Source organism: Pteropus medius, unplaced genomic scaffold (genome assembly GCF_902729225.1).
Source record: "Pteropus medius unplaced genomic scaffold, Ma_sr-lr_union100, whole genome shotgun sequence".
NCBI lineage: Eukaryota > Metazoa > Chordata > Mammalia > Chiroptera > Pteropodidae > Pteropus > Pteropus medius.
This window is the reverse complement of record NW_024346065.1, coordinates 2303108-2319619: the sequence shown is the minus strand read 5'-3', so window position 1 is coordinate 2319619 and position 16512 is coordinate 2303108. Positions and strand designations below refer to the sequence as shown.

At 38.9% G+C, this 16512-nt stretch overlaps 2 protein-coding genes, 1 long non-coding RNA gene and 1 pseudogene across 10 annotated transcripts in view; 2 read left to right on the top strand and 2 right to left on the bottom strand.

Moving 5' to 3' along the window:
* Nucleotides 1–1149: 1149 nt before the first annotated feature.
* On the bottom strand, nucleotides 1150–7257 carry LOC120612771 (uncharacterized). 2 transcript variants are annotated; one of them, XR_005655528.1, is made up of 5 exons: nucleotides 7084–7257; nucleotides 6527–6586; nucleotides 5373–5472; nucleotides 2241–2280; nucleotides 1150–1971 (listed from the first exon to the last, which is right to left on the bottom strand). It is a non-coding gene; the product is annotated as an uncharacterized LOC120612771 (long non-coding RNA). The 2 variants fall into 2 exon arrangements; XR_005655527.1 differs by lacking the exon at nucleotides 2241–2280.
* On the top strand, nucleotides 2745–2863 carry LOC120612820 (uncharacterized; annotated as a pseudogene).
* Nucleotides 7258–7337: 80 nt separating the features above from the next.
* PIGH (phosphatidylinositol glycan anchor biosynthesis class H) lies at nucleotides 7338–14121 on the top strand. 3 transcript variants are annotated; one of them, XM_039875311.1, is made up of 4 exons: nucleotides 7338–7586; nucleotides 11285–11494; nucleotides 11959–12006; nucleotides 13466–14121. In XM_039875311.1, the coding sequence occupies exons 1-4, from the start codon at nucleotides 7407–7409 to the stop codon at nucleotides 13556–13558; spliced, it is 531 nt and encodes a 176-aa protein (XP_039731245.1). In that variant the 5' UTR covers nucleotides 7338–7406; the 3' UTR covers nucleotides 13559–14121. The 3 variants fall into 3 exon arrangements, with proteins under 3 accessions (XP_039731245.1, XP_039731244.1, XP_039731243.1); XM_039875310.1 differs by having other exon boundaries at nucleotides 11926–12006; XM_039875309.1 differs by having other exon boundaries at nucleotides 7342–7586; nucleotides 11923–12006; nucleotides 13466–14113.
* An 8-nt stretch (nucleotides 14122–14129) lies between these two features.
* Nucleotides 14130–16512, bottom strand: part of PLEKHH1 (pleckstrin homology, MyTH4 and FERM domain containing H1) — a 49424-nt gene continuing 47041 nt past the window's right edge. For 4 of the 5 annotated variants that reach the window (XM_039875297.1, XM_039875298.1, XM_039875299.1 and 1 more), the window contains one exon: nucleotides 15748–16273. In XM_039875297.1, coding sequence (XP_039731231.1) covers nucleotides 16112–16273 — 162 coding nt within the window. In that variant the 3' untranslated portion in view covers nucleotides 15748–16111. Of the gene's footprint in view, nucleotides 16274–16512 lie in introns of all 5 variants that reach the window. The other variant, XM_039875296.1, reaches the window with a different exon arrangement.

Sequence of the window (16512 nt, the reverse complement as noted above, 5' to 3'; positions counted from 1 at the left end):
TTTTTATATAAATACCTGAAAAATATTTCACCTGATGCCAACTCACATGCTGCTTTCCAAAATATTTCAGAAGTCTCCATGGCAATATCATAACTCCAAGCACCTTTGTAGAATAAGGCAGTTTATTTTTAGAGGATAAATTTTATACCTGTCTCCCTCTGCTGGTATAACAAAGAAATGTCATTGAACCCTTAGCAAAATAAACAAAGAGTATTACTGTAAGGCAGTGCTTCTGAAACTGTGGACCTAGATCAGCAGTGCCCACATTTGCATACTAGTCAGAAATGCAAATAATTAGGGCCCTACCCCAAACTTACTTAGTTACTCTGGAGGTGGGGCACCAGCACCTAAGTTTTAATAAGCTCTCCAATGTGGGGAGCTGTAGGGAACAGTAGGGGTGCAGTCAGGGATGTAGTCTCTCTCACTGTCACACATGTTCAGATTCTTGGACTTATTTTGGTACCTTTTTCTTGTCCATCACCACATCCAATTTTTCCTCCCTTGACTATGTTTTCGGAAGTTGGTACTGACATAGACTACCTCAGGCCTTCCACGGACTATTACAAAAACCTCTTGTGTTTTGAGCACCTACTGTGAGTCACCAGTTTGCCCTTTCTAAATTAATCTTGCATGTCACTTTCAGTGGTTTTCCACTACTTATAGTTTAGTCAGAGGTAAATTATCTGTTCCACATTATAATGCATCCTCGGAGTGAACATTATATTACTATTATCTGTTAAAATTCAAATTATTACTTCTATATGTCTGAAACATTTTAATATTCATTAAAAAACTCCAAAGTTCAAATGACTTATCTGTTTTTAATTTCAGAATAGGCATTTATTTTATAAATAATTCATTAAAGATAATATTCTAAGGTTATAAAAGTCATGAAATAATGAATTAAGTTTTAGACATTTACTTTAAAACTCGTATTCTGCTATGGCATAGCTCTAGGACCCTTCGTCAGATCTAAACCAGCTTGTGCTGCTTTTCTTCATTTATAGGAGGACCTACAAACTCTGCCTCTTTAATTTAGTGGCTTCCAACATACACTCTCTCCCTTGAGAGGTTGCTGGGAGTGTCTGTTGTTGGGGGTGAGTAGGTAAGACCCGATTATGGTGTTTGCCAATTTACATGGTATAAATATTGCTCCACTGCTGATTTCAAGCTACCATCGTAATGTCACTGAACATGGAGTTGAGAAAAGGTGCTCATTATATAATACTTCCACCATATAGATATGATCAGCATAAATAACCTCAAGAGCAAAAATAATAGCAAATTATAGTAAAATAATTAGGCAATGATAGGTTTTAAGTGTATATTAGCTTTGTTTTTAATATAATTTACTTGTAAGTTTATACTGTTGGGGACAGAAGTTTCTCTTGAGCCTGTAGAGTCTCAGTAACCTTTAGCTCAAAATAATTTGTATACCATACAGGCACATCTTGGAGTGGCTCATTTGTTACCTGTGCAGACTGCGCAACCCCAAAGAAAGGCAGGGCGGAGGAGGCTGCCTATCAACCAGCTACAGGCACTTTGTGGCTTGAGTGAAGCGGGATCTTTGGGTGGCTCATTCTGAATCCCTACAGTTCCCTCCTCTGAAAATTCCCTGGATGCTTCACATGGGGTTGATCAGTTGTTCTATATCTCAGTAAACCATTCTCAGTCTTAAGAAAAGTTCAGTTAAACAGTTCTGTCTCATTTCAGGAAGCAGTAATGATGGTGGGTTCCCAAGGTTAAGCCTATGGTGCAAGCAATCAGGTATTTAATAAAAGGCATCTCTAAGGAAACAAAAGAAAAACAAAGGTGTAATGATCGAAGCAGACTATAACGCTGGTTTCTGAGTTCTGAAGGCAGGCAGTCAAAATTCCTAGATGTCTGTCTTGAATCATCTTCAGATGGAGTAAAGGCAGGCAGTCTGATAGATTATTTTGGTCTTCAATTTAAATGTCTCTGGTGATCGTTCTGTAACAGGCACAAAGATTGTCCATTTTGAGCTGTTGTGGCGATTTCTCTGAAGTTTGTATCAAGTCATTTCATTTCAATTTGCTTGGCTTTGGGAAATGGGCAGTTTTAGTTAAAGATTCCAACTCAAAGCATGGGAGAAAAATTGGAAACATTAGTCTGGAAAGTCATAGCCAGATATTAGAAGAAACTAGAATTCAGGATCCAATCCAGTTTATAAGTTAAAAAAAAAGAACAACTCAGAAGATAATGAACAACAGGATAGTTACCAAGATGTGTTCTCTTGAGGTGGTTAAGCTTCTGAGAGATCTGAAAAAGAGGCCTTTCTGAGGTATGTTAACCTCAATGCACAAAAACAATGGACAGGGCTTGTTTAAGACACAGATAAGCCTTTTACTTTATAGGCCTGGGGCATGACTATTCACTGTGACCTGCCTAGATCAGATCACCCTGTGAGGTTACTTTTGGTCAGATTTATTACAGAGCTCTCCTTTTTATCCACAATATTGTGACTAATAATTTTTTTAAGTGCAAAAATTAAGACATGAGGAAACAGTATTATATAAATCTGAAAGGACTGTGTGTAATTTTTTCTCATTCAAAAATTTTCTATATTAGATAATCTTTTTAACAATAAAAACATTAAAACTAAGGAACCCAAATAATTGAAAAAATTGATTTGTTTAGGTGGCAAGATTACACATGTATACTTTAAGTAAAATTTCAATTTGATGTTGTTGGTAAAATAATAAACATCTTATTAAAAATGGACAGGCTATGGCCATACCACCCTGAACATGCCTGATATTGTCTGATCTCGGAAGCTAAGCAGGGTTGGGCCTGGTTAGTAATTGGATGGGAGACCACCTAAGAAGACCAGGTGCTGTAGATGGAAAAAAATATAAATAAATAAAAATTAAAAAAATAAAAATGGATAGGTAATAAAGTTTAAAATATATATAATTTATAAGTGTATCAAAAACATCAAATAACCTAGAAATATGTCTAATGAAAGATGTGCAAGACAAGTAGAAAATATTGCTGAGAGAAATTAGAGAAGACCTAAATAAACAGAGAGATATACCAGGTTCACGGGCTGGAAGACTCAACATAGTTAACATGTCAGTTCTCCCTAAATTCATAGATTCAATGAAATCCAAACAGGATTTTTGGTAACATACAAAGAACCAATCTTGAAGAAAAAGAACAAAGGTGGAAGACAACACTATGAGAAATCAAAATCTACTATAAAGCTGTGGCAATTGATACAGGTTGATCTTGGCACAAGGAAAAACAAAATAGACCAACAGAACAGAAAAGGTCTGGAAACAGACTAACACAAATGTAGTCATTTGCTTTACCACAAAGGCACCACTGCAATCAGTAGGGGAAAGGATGGTCTCTTTAACAAATGCTGCTAGGAAACAAAAAGAATCTTGACTTTTACCTCATATCAAACAAAAATTAATTCAAAATGGATCACAGGCCTAAATATGAAAAGTAAAACAATAAAGCTTCTAGGAAAAAAATAAATAGAATATTTTCATGAACTTGAGGCAGGCAAAGTTTTTAAACAGGACATAAAACAGCACTAACCAAAAAAGAAAAAATTGATACATCAGACTTCATTAAAATTAGAACCTCTCTTCATCAAAGGACACCATTAAGAGTATGAAAAGGTAAGGCATAGACTGTAAATTTTACCGCACGAATGATAATACCTCACTAAAAAAATTTTTTTAAATAGATAGATGATGAAAATTCTGCTTCTGAAAGAAAGAGTAGACATACTTTCCCCTATCTGTATCTTTTATCACATCCTTTATTATGTAATAAACTTGTAAACGTAAGTGAGTGTTTCCCTGAGTTCTGTGAGGTGTTCTAGCTAATAATCGAATCCAGGGGGAGGAGATCATGGGAACCTCTGACATGCAGCCAAGTGGGGAGCAGTCTTGTGGGAATGAGTCCTTAACCTGTGGGATCTGACACCATCTCCAGGTAGATAGTGTCTGGGATGTCCAAGTCAAAAAGAAAACCCAGGGAATACACCACGGAATCATTCCGTGATCCCTGGACGGTCTCCCTCCTCTCCATTTTCGAGAGTCATCTTATGTTTGTTTTATATAAAATGACCAAAAGTTTTAGCTGTTCTTAGTGGGAAGGATAGGGGAAAGTATGTCTGCATACTTTGAGAAGATGGGTAATTATTTCTACTGTTGAAGTTATTCTTAGAACCCGAGTATCTCTTAATATCAATAATAAGAAAAAAATCGAATGAAAAGATTCAGTTAACTTTTAATTTTTGTGGCCCATGCTGTATGCTTAAACCCTTCTATAGAACCTTTTAGTATTTGCTTATACTTATGGATTAAAAGTTTGTTCTAAGAAAACTGTCTTATAGTGTAGTTTTATTCTATTTACTTTTTTTATGATATAGCATTAATGATTGCTGCTACTGTGTTAACTGAGAGTAGGTCTTCTATATAGGACCACTTACCCGTAGGGGAGGAAAAGTAAAGGCTCATATAAATTAAAAGAAATCTCAAAAAGGCTTTTAAAAAGATAAATATTGCCAATTGTACCTCAATTTTTTAAAAAGGCAAATGAAAACTTATAAAACTTGTTGCAGTTTAGTGAAATCAATCAATAAATTTAGTTTGCACAAAAAAGTATAATACATTTCATTTTGCCCTGTTTAGAATTCCATTCTGATTTATCTATATAGTGTTTGTGAGTGAATCTCTTTACTCAGGTTTTTTAGTTGTTGCTCTAGTTTCACATTATACATACACATCTGTTTTAGAAAAAAACTGTCTTCTTCCTGTGTTTTTTCTTTACTCTCACTCTGCTACCACACTTCTGACACCAAATGTATTAAACATTTAACACAGTTCTGACACTATCTACCTGGAGATGGTGTCAGATCCCACAGGTTAAGGACTCATTCCCACAAGACTGCTCCCCACTTGGCTGCATGTCAGAGGTTCCCATGATCTCCTCCCCCTGGATTCGATTATTAGCTAGAACACCTCACAGAACTCAGGGAAACACTCACTTACGTTTACAAGTTTATTACATAATAAAGGATGTGGCTCATTTGTTGCCTGTGCACGGAGCCATGTTAATGAGTTCTGGCCAATGGAATGTAGTTGGAAGGCTTAATCCTCCCATGCACAATCTTCCATTCTTGCCTCTCATCTTTTGGCCAGATGCAGAGGATCCAGTGAAGAGGACATTAAGGAGGCCCCAAGGGATGATGAAGCCATTAGACTGAAGGAGCCTGGGGTGTCTGAACCACCACTTGGCAAAAGTACGAGTAACCTGACCAGGAGCACTCAAATGGAATTGTAGATAGACAATACACACTGAAATTGTTTTTTCTTTAATAGCAGTTAGCTTACCTTGACAAATACTGAGTACATATGTTTCTCATGCTTCCTTCCTCTGCTTCTCCAAAATTGAATTTACTAGGGAATTATTTGTAAGATTCCTTCAGTGATCCTGCAAAAAGATATTAAACTTCCTCAGAGAAACTTGAGGTGCTGAACTGTATAACATAATTAAGATGATCCTGTGATCTGACAGAGCAAAATGGTTATAAAGATTTTGGAATTCTATTACCACAGTATTTATCCCTAATAATTTAAAACAGACCTTTGCAACTCTGGTAAATCTAATGAACCCCTTATTACAATAATGTTTTTAAATGAATAAAATATAGAGTTAAAAAAAACAAATAGTTATGAAAATATTTTTTAAATGTTATAGTAATACGTGACACATTAAATAATAAGATCTAGTAGCGGGTCTACTAATTACTGCAATTTTGAAGTAGTAATGAGTGGAAATGACATTTTGAGGTAACTAACAATTATTGCGAAAGGAAAATATCTGTGGTTTCTATCAGTGACAAAAATCACAAGTATTGCTAATACTAATTAATTTGTTACCTACATTCATAATCAAAAGAATGTTAAATTTCAATTAGAAGTTAAAGAAACTAAAGATGAAACTCTGGTTTTTACCCTTAGAGCATAGCTTTAAGAACTCCAGGACTAGAGGTTTCCTCAAAACATCAACAGTGTTTATTTATTTCTGAGTGGTGGAAATATGGGAGGTTTACACTTTTCTTCCTTTCTGTATTTTTCAAATGTTCCACAATAAACAAACATCTCCTTCATAATGATAAAATGCATCATATGATATTTACAAAAATGAGAGATGTGTGTTGCTTGGTAAGATTCAGGGTACAGAAACTGGAAAAACAAAGCAATAGTTGAATACAATCCTTTAGGGGGAATAAAAAGGAAACCAAAATCCCGGATGAAGATGGAAAAACTGAACCTGAATTTCATCAGAGTGTCTTAAAGTTGGTGAGACCATTAGGCCATATATCTTTATACACAAAGGTATTAGTTATTTAAATACATGCTGCTGCTTCAGGGTTGAAGCACCATAACTCTTAACAAGCCACACAGACTCTTGGGCCACATCAGAGGAGAGAGAACCCACAGGCCATAGTTACTCATGAGTTTATTAATTTTATTATCCATACCTTCTGCGTCTTCCACTCTTGCTCACCTCCCAGCTAGGACTTGTCTGCCTACTCAGTGCTCTACAAAGTAGTTTGGAAGAGAGAACTCTCAGGCAGTGAAATCTAAACTCCTTAACAGGCCCTAGAAGACTTTCCTGAATCTGACCTCTCTACCTACCTCCCCAACTTCCAACTGCATAAGCCATGCGTCAGCCTCTCCGACCTTTTGATACCTCCAATAAGCCAACCTTGTTCCAGCCTCAGGGGCTTTGATTTTCCTGATCGCCTTTCCTGGCGAATTCCTCCTCTAGAGCTCCCCCAGACCAGTCTGGCTCCTCATCCTTGTAGTTCCAGTGTCTTTCCTCAGAGATGCTTTCCTGACTGCCCTGTTGAAAGTCCCTGAGCCATCCCTGCCGGTCATATTATTGCCGACAGCACTCTCTTAAATTATTTCCACATTGTTTCTCTTACTAGGAAGGAAGCTACTTGAAGGCAGAGACTTTGTCAATATTGTTCATTGCTGTGTTCTCAGTACCTGAAAATACCTGGCCCAGAAATGGATGCATGAGAATGAATACCTGTGGACTGTCTCCTTGGAACGTACTCTGGCTTAGCAATAGAAATCAATTTATTGGGCAGGAGAACGTTAATAGCAACTTTAATCTGTCCGATGAGTTGCTGGCCCCCAACGATCTGAAGTAGACAATCCTAGAACCCGAGCCTAGCCGGAGAGCAAAAAACCTAACCTCCAAGACAGCGCCACGGGCCCTCGGTGCAGAACTGAGGCTGCGCAGAGCTTGGGCCGGGGCGGGGCCAATCCCGCTCTCCGGAAGTGGGTTCAGAGCCGGCGAGAAGACACCGTCGGGCGGCTAGAGCGGTCTCGGGTTGGGGCGAGCCGGTCATGGAGGACAAGATGAGCTTCTTGGATATTTGCGGCGGCCGCCTGGCCCTGCAGCGCCGCTACTACTCTCCATCCTGCCGGGAGTTCTGCCTCAGCTCCCCTCGGCTCTCGTTGCGCTTGCTCACCGCTGTCACCTGCACCGTGTGGCTAGCAGCCTACGGACTCTTTACCCTCTGCGAGGTAATGGCCGGTCGGCCCCTTCCCGCGGTGGGAGTCGGGGACTCGGGTTTGGAAGGATCTTTGGGGTCTTGGGGTGGAGCCCGGACCTCTCGCTGGACCCTCCTACAGTCCTAGGGGCGGAGGGCGAGAACTCGCTGTTTCTGGAGACGCCATTCCGCTGCTGGACAGCTCTTTTCATTACGTTTAGCGAAATTTGTGCTTCTTTCTGTACTTTGTCTCTCTCAAGGGTCACTGCTCTATGTGGTTCCACCCAGCCTACCTCTATCCCTTGCACGGCAGCCTAAAACTTTAACTTCCATGTGCTTTATATAGTACATGGTCATAGTAATTCATTTCCAAGGGTTTAGAGAACTATTAAGTGGATCGTTCTCATCCATCACTTCCACTCCTCAGAGGAATCACCGCTAACAATGCCTAATATATAGTATTCCAGAAAGTGCCTTTGCCTCCACTGTGTCTGTAGCGTGTGTATATATACACACAAGTTATTTAAAAGCTTTTTCAAGGCAATCTAATTCCACCTCCTCTAAATTACTGCATCCATTAGCTCTTTCCCGCGGATCGTACTTCAGAGCATGGTAATTTAGCATAGATGTATGCATAATTAAGACTGCCCTAATTGTACCAAATTGTATCTAAAAGTTTGTTCATAAAGTCAGTTGAAATGGTTAAGTTGCCAGGACAGTCCTTCCCCCTCCCCCAAAAAGATTTAACTTATAATAAATTGAATTTTAATACTAGCCTGAATTCCCGCCATGTGATCATGTGGGGAAGAGGAAACATGTTTATTAAATGCCCACTGAGTGCCAGCTGCTTTACTGAATGCCTCATTTCAGCCTTAGAAGAAAACTAAGGCTCAGAAAGAGTAATAGCTTATCCAAAGTCGCAAAACTAGTAAATGGCATACCTGGGCTTCAAAACCAGGGTTGTTTGTCTCTGAAACCCTTTATTTTACACTAAACTATTATGTCTTCTCCTAATGTTATGGCGCGAACGATTCTGAGGCCCACGGAGCCAATTGAGATTAATTACGAGCCTTTATTAGCCGGCTGGCGACTGACTCTCTACCATGCAGGGCTAGAGGAGATCAGCCTGGAGCTTTCAGAACAGGCAGCTGATAAAGCTCAAGACCATATCCTGGTGGTCTCCTGAACAAGCCAGCAGATTACAGAAGTGGAAGTTGGCTTTTAGCATATCTTTGCCCGGAACACACCCTTAATTAACAAGTAAATGGATTACAGAAGCAGACATTGGCCATCTACATATTTTATACAATACACTTCCTAAACCACACACAAGCAAGTAGAACAACTTCTGATATCTAAAGATATTTCTTCCCTGTAGCTGACTTAGCTAGTTTGCTCGCTTGAAAATTTTCCATCCTTAACTCTTAGGGTTTGCTTAAGCAAAATTTTTAAATAGAGGAGTTTGTTTTTATGCCAGCTCCCTTTTGTACTCGTCTCTTTCTTCATGGTATATACTACCACTTAACTTTATCAAGTGCCCAGGACTCAATAACCTCATCTTTCTTTAAACTTCACTGCAATACTTCTTAAGGGCTTTATGTACCAAAATTTCTTATCTTTCCTCCTATTCAAAACTATTCATCAGAGTAATGGATCTCAACTAGGAGTGAGAAGAAATTTGATGAAGGAATTTATTAAAATATGGCTTAACTTCAACCTAAATGAATATCGAATTGTTAGAAAAATGAAGTATAAAAAAATGTAGGTAACAATGAAGTTTGGTCAAGAATTACCTTCTTGAAAAGCTGATATGAATCAAATTCCCTTGTTACTGCTCTTTATCCCTTCTTCCTTCCAGTTTTTGAATTCACAGTTCTATTAAAATTCCAAGTTTTTATCTGATTTTTTCCAGCCTGGAATGTTATTCTTCCCCCTTCCTTTTCTCAACTAAGTATATGCATCAGTAACCACCACGTCATCGGCACCAATTAAATCCTGCTTCCTTGGAAGTCTTCATGGGACATGTGCTTTAATCTCTGCTGCCCTATAATCTTTTCTTAGGCATGTAATGTAGTCAGTATCATAGTATTCTTCAAATATATATTATACACGAATTAATTTTGCCTCTAATAAATCTGTAAAGGCCAGGACTGAACTTTATTTCCTTCCGTTCTTCTATGATTCTTATTTAGTGTAAACTATGTATAAGACACTGTATTAGATATTAGGCATTTAATTAACTCAAAGTAGATAATTCTGGAATATCGGACATCCAGCACATAGATTTCTCCATCTTCCATTCGTTAGGATTATTATCAAACTTCTTCTTTAAAAGGCCAAATAGTAAATACTTTATGCTTTATAGTTCTGTCTCAGATTCTTCTGTTTCTTTTTCTTTCTCCTTCCCTTCCCTTCCCCTTCCCTTCCCCTTCCCCTTCCCTTCCCCTTTCCTTTCTTTTTCTTTTAACAACTCTTTAAAAAATGTAAAAACCATGCTTAGCTCAAGGTAAACCAGACAAAAATAGACCATAGGCCCAAATAATTTGCAGACCTCTGATCTAACACTAAGTATGTGTGCGGTAGAAGGAAGTAGAAGGGTACTTTAAAAGAAAACCAGAGCCAGTCAGTAAAGTGGTAAAAACAGATTTTATTCAGAGAATAATAAAATACTTCCTGCCCTCAAGGAATGACAGTCATAAATTACTGAATCTCTTTTGATTCTAGGTCATTAATGATTTTTTCCTAGTGCCATCCTTCTATACAATATAGCTTTTCGGAAAAAAGAAAACAATGTCACGAACGAAACATACATCAATACACATTTCAACGTGTTAGAGATGATAAAATGTTGTAAATGTCTTAGAATCAAAGGAATAAATACCATTTTTGAGCCCCTAACACATCAGTTAGTCATATCAGCAAATCTGTCAGCCATAATATGTCAGTCACAACCCCAAACAACTAAAAGAGCCCTAAATGGTAATTATTTAACAAAACAAGAAATCAGAAGGTGGGAGGGCTCTAGAGGGCATAAAAGGCTCAGTAGATTTTGTTTCTTTTCATCTTGGTGTACTCCTTCCCTCAGCCTAGCTTTCCACATGGTCCATAGCAGTTCCAGGTGTCAAAACCTCAGGATGAAGGCACCTTATCTTCCTTAAATCTCTTTTTAAGATGGACTTAGTTTTCCAGGAACCCCTCCAGCAGACCTCCCCTCACATCTCATTGGCCAGAATTCTGTCATGTGTTCATTTGTAAACCACTGGCAGGAGTGGGAACCAATCATGATTCACTCCAAGTTCTATTAGGAAAGAGGAGTGGTTGTTGAGTAGTATCTTTTACACTGTGCTAAGCATTTTATTATTGTTCATTCTATGATTTTGCATTATATAATCTGCTGAGGGAGCGTGAGAGGAAAAGGTCCAAGTCCTTAAATTGCAATATTGGAAGAAAAACCTCTTGAGTAGTGTGAATGTGGATATTTCGCTGATGGAGGTTCTCTTTCCCGGACCTATCCATTTGTGTCTGGATGTATTTCATCATATGCTTTCATAGCACTACAAAGCACAGATAAAAGCGATTTCCGATTCCTCCATGCATGTTCCTCTCAACTGTTCAACTCACAGCAGAACAAAGACTTTTTTCCTGCATTGCCTAGAGTTGACTTATTATACATCAGATATATGCGGAGGACCACATGGTAATCTTACCGCCTGTGTCTGGCTCTCTCTTCAGAACAGCATGATCCTCTCTGCTGCCATCTTCGTCACCCTCTTAGGCCTGCTTGGTTACCTCCATTTTGTGAAGATTGATCAGGAGACTCTGTTAATCATTGATTCCCTTGGCATCCAGATGACTTCATCCTATGCCTCTGGCAAAGAAAGCACTACCTTCATTGAGATGGGCAAAGTGAAAGATGTTATCATTAATGAGGCTATTTACATGGTAAGTACTTAAGTACTGGAGGAGGTAGCTCCTCTGGGGTGTGCCTAGATCTAAACTATCTGAATACCTAAAGTATTTCATGTCACAGAATTAAACTTGAGGACTCTCTATTCCAGTACTTGTAGTGTTTCCTTTTTGACTGGCATGTCTATAAACCATAAAAGTGAAACTTAAAGTTTAAGGAGTCAGCATTTCTACTCTATTTTCTGGCACAGCTTCAGAATCATCTCTGGTTGTTGCTGTTATTTTGTCTTTCTTCATTTAAAGGAATGAAGAATGGAGAATATACTTCTCCATCACTTCGAAAGCCTTCAAGTGTTCTATTACTTAGAGATAACCATTTATTAAAAATTTTGAGCCTTCCCTTAAAGAAAAAGAAAACAGTGAATTTCATTTAGATCTCTGCTATTTGGTTTATTTTCTTACAGCAGAAGGTGATTTACTACCTCTGCATTTTATTGAAGGATCCGGTGGAACCACATGGGATATCCCAAGTAGTACCCGTCTTCCAGGTGAGCACAGAACACTTAAGTTTCTTCTCCAAAGAAGTCCTCTTTACCTGTCCCTCCTCTCTGCGTATCCACTGCTACTTACGTTCAGTAGGAATGTAAACTTTTGTTGTGAGGAGTATTTGAGGGTATTTGACAGCAATTTTAAGATTTTTCATTATTTCAGAAGCTCCTTGTTGAAGCAGCTTTAGGCTTTCAGAAACACTATGAATTTATACACGTTTTAGGGAAAAACCAAATAGCGATTTCTGCCTAAAAATCACCATCTACTTTGACTGTCAGTCTACCAATATGATTTTACATACATGTTACCAATCTACACATAGTTGTACACTATTTTGTATCTTGCTTTTTAAATCTAATGTGCATATTTATATGCATCTACAAAGGTCATTATATTATTATTTTAAATAATTATATAATGTCAAATATCTATTTAGCTATTCTGTTGCTAGCTTTTGAAGTCACATCTGGGTTATTGTTTTGCTCTTACAAAAAAATTAATTATAAATTAATTATAGTTAATTTATTAATTATAATAAATTGACTAGTTAATTTATTATTTATAATAAATTTATAGGTATACAAAGTAATTTATGTATGCAGTTAATGCTGCCTCACTGCCCTTTTTCACACAATTTAAGGCAGCTAAGCAAAAATTCTTTTGCATTATAGTTCAAAATTATTTTATTAAAGCTTGTGAAGTTTCACAGATTTTTACAGTATTTGAAATTTGGCTCCAGATACTAGACAACTTTACCATACTTTGGGGAATTTGTGCTTGTTTTTCTAGTCCTGGCTAACAATGGGTTTAGCTATTTTTTAGTTTAGTATGTAGGTAAAGGAATTTATAGTCATTAAATTTGTATCTTTAAGAGATTTTTCATATTTCCTTGTTATTTACCTATTAGTATTTCCTCATTTTAAATTATCATATCTCCTCTATTAGCCAAGTAGAATCTAAATATTAGTTATGCATTTGTAACAATTTATATCTTTTGGTAGCAAACTTTTATTAAATATGCTTTCCATGTATATTTTTCCGCCCCCGTCCTGTGGCTTTTAATTTTGGTTGTATTATGTTATACAAAATATTTTTCAATATTTACACATTAAACTGCCCTTCCTGTGTCCGAGGACTGTTTCATAGCTTGTGACATTTCCCAAGAGGGTCTGTCCTTATTATTCCTCTTGCTCTTAGATGGAGATCATGAAATTTAGACAGATTAAAAACTGTCTTTTGAGCTCCCGCTTTGCACAATTCACAGGCTGGGCTATTGGCCTAGTTAGGGACTCCTTCCAAGAAGGTGCTATGAGGCCTGAACCTCGGCCTTTCTGAGCTCACACCTGTGCCGTGTAGACCCCTTGATATGGGTGAGATTGAGGTTGCACATGGATGCAGCACTACTAAGCACTCTTTTACATTCATCTTGACTGTGCATTTCTCCCCTTTGGAATTCAGAGTGCCAAGCCCCGGCTGGACTGCTTGATTGAAGTGTACAGGAGCTGCCAGGAGATCCTGGCATACCAGAAAGCCACATCCACAAGCCCATGAGTCCCAGCATTCAGAAGGCCAGTATTGTCTTCCATGGGAAATGACTCCTAAGCCCTAGAGGCTGGTGTATTTTCTGTATTCTAAACCATCAGGTGGGCACAGTCCTAGAAACCAGGATGGATGCCATAGAGCCATAGAGCAGGTGACTGGAAACCTAAGTCATTGTGTGATGTTGAGCAAAGAATTTCTGTGTATTTCAGTGCTCCTCTTGTAAGGTTTTGCTTATTTGACTGAGGGGAGACCTTAAGAAATGATGTCAAAAGTTATGCTGACAAAGAATACTTTGTGAAATTCCTAAGCACATTCAAGTTTACTTTTTGTTGAAATTTGTGGAGCAAGACAATGGGAAACTGACATCAGACCTCTTGAGAAAGACAATTTCCAACTGCATAGTACCCCGTATAAAAGTTAAGGAAAAAAGTTAAGCCCTTTAGGTACTAGTTAGAAGGAAGAAATGTCCTGCACAAGACTAGTCTCTGTCCACTTAGCTCCTGTGTCTGTACAGGGTGAGTTTATGATGACACTCTTAATAAACAGCTCTTCCTCCAAAACATACACGATAATTGCCTGATTCACAGACAGCTGCTTTTATTGACAAACATGAATGTGGCATTTCAGTCATGGGTAACAAACACATTAATACTCTTCTATTACTCAGCATTATTTATGGTTTCGAAAACTTCTTTTGCAAAGAGGGATGAGACAGAAGTTGACTTTATTTCCAGATATTTTAAAGAAGGATAAACATGCAAACTATAGAAGCTTTTGTTTATAAGGCAGTTTCTTCTGTATTCACAACCTAAGGGAGGATTCCTGAAGGGTTGGGAAGGAGACAGGGTGGGGGAAATACCGTGGCCCCCAAATTCAACATGAACACAGCTCCATTCTTGCTTACTTTTCTTTGGGATCCTAGTTTTTTTAAAACTCCCAAGTAGATAATATCCTCATTGGCCTTAGAGACACTCAAGATATTACAAAACCAGAGATATAATGTCTGCCTTTTACACCAGCCCTGGAGAAGGGTTCTTCAGGAACCTGTGGTACATTGACGCATTGACTCGTTCGAGGTAGAAATGTCTCAGCTAGATCCCAAATCCTGAGAGAAAAGCAGGAACAGAAATGGGAGATGGTTGTAAAATTACCAGCCTTGCAAAGTTGAGTTCATATGAAAGAGGCAAACACGCTGACGTGCTTCTTTTCATCATGCTTGTCAGTTTAAGGGATGAGAGAAGGGTTCCTACAGCAGCTGAGGTGTTCACTTCAACTAGTTCCAGCTTTGCAGTTTTGCAGTGTGCAACACACACACTTTGTTGGGGTTAAAGGCTTGGTTCTTGGATGCTCCTGCTAAATTCAGTTTTCAGCACTTTATTGATAAATGTAAGACTGCCTTAGAGCTGTGAAATAAAACTCAGTTTCTCCAATGTTGGAAAATCAGAGTGCGGATGAACTCTCATCTTTTTTTGTTAAGGGAAGGGTGGAAACAAAGATCATCTCCTCTGCACTCAACAGAAGGTCTCAGTTGGGGATGGGGTGGGATATTGGTATCATTAGGAAAGCTAAAGGAATGCTGTTAGGCTAGGACAGATATCACATATGTGCCCTCTGTCCTCAAACTAATTCCCAGAAGTTCACCGGAAGTCTTGAACTAACCCAGGCCCACAAGCCCGGAGGGGTCTTCTGTTTCTGATTCGTCTTTGGTGGCCTCACAGAGCAGCAAAAAGCGGAGTGTGTTTGCTTGGGAAATGGGCAAGGAAACAAGTGACGACCACCTCGTCCTACAGTAGTGAGCACAGCCTTCACTGAGCCCTGTCCAGTTAAAATGAGGCGTGGAGAGGTCAGGCTGGACCTACCTCCTGCCGTGCTTGTACCCAGTTGGGCTTATAGTCCAGTGTGAGTGAGAACAGCTTCAGTCTCAGCAGGGAGAGTGCCTTGTCCTGCAGAGGTAGGAGCTGCTACCCCAGAAGGGGCACTGCAAATGCCTACTCATTTGTAGCGGGGGAAGGGGAAAGATGAGTCTTTTTCTCTATCCCTGCCAACACCTTTCCCAGGAAAAGGAAGTCTAGTTTTACTGAATTCTAGGCTTTTGTCAGTTCAGGTGAATTGGAAATTTTAGTCCCATCTTATTCAGGAATGTTGGGAAGACTTCAAGTATAAATCCTCACATAAGGACCATATACAATATAAAAAAAAAAATTAGCATCCCTGAGAGTATCAGTGGGGAAAGCTCTGACTTACAGCTCTGATGCCCTCAGTAACCAGTAGCAGTGGACTTCTCTGTCTGTGTCTACAAGCAAGCAGCATCCAGAGCTCAGTATTCTTGCGGGGGAAAAAAGAGTGGTTTTTATACTCTGGAATCCTCAAAGTTGGGCCCTGAAACATTATAAGGCACCTAGACAGTAAAGTCTTCATGGACACTGAAAAATATACATTTCACAGAACAAACAAGGGTGGAGGCTCAGGAGAGGGCTGTTAGACCCATCACAGTAGTATCATGCTCCAGGATACATTTCTTCAGTCCCAGAGGCGGTGGTGAGGAAGCAGTAGGAGAAATATTCACAGCAATGTTGGCCTCTTGGTAGCACATGGAACGGGAGCAAAGAACTGTTGTCCATCCAGTTCCCATGGCTTGCGGGCAGCAGGCAGGTTGGTGGGTGCATTCACAGTTGCAGAGCAGTGGTTCATGTAGCTGGCCATGATGAAAGTAGCTTCTGCAATCTTAAAGAGACAATAGAGAAACAAAGGAATTGAACCAGCCTTGGCCTGAATCCTGGCTTTCTTACTTACTAGCTGTTATACTGGGTACACAACCTTCCTGGGCTTCAGTTTCTTCATCTCTTAAAATACCCACCCAGGAGAAAATGTCCAAAGGGGATCATTACTGTGAGGTTCAGAGGCCCAATTAAATGGGTGCCATTGGTCTGGTGGTCCTCTGAGAGGCATAGTACCTCCCTATC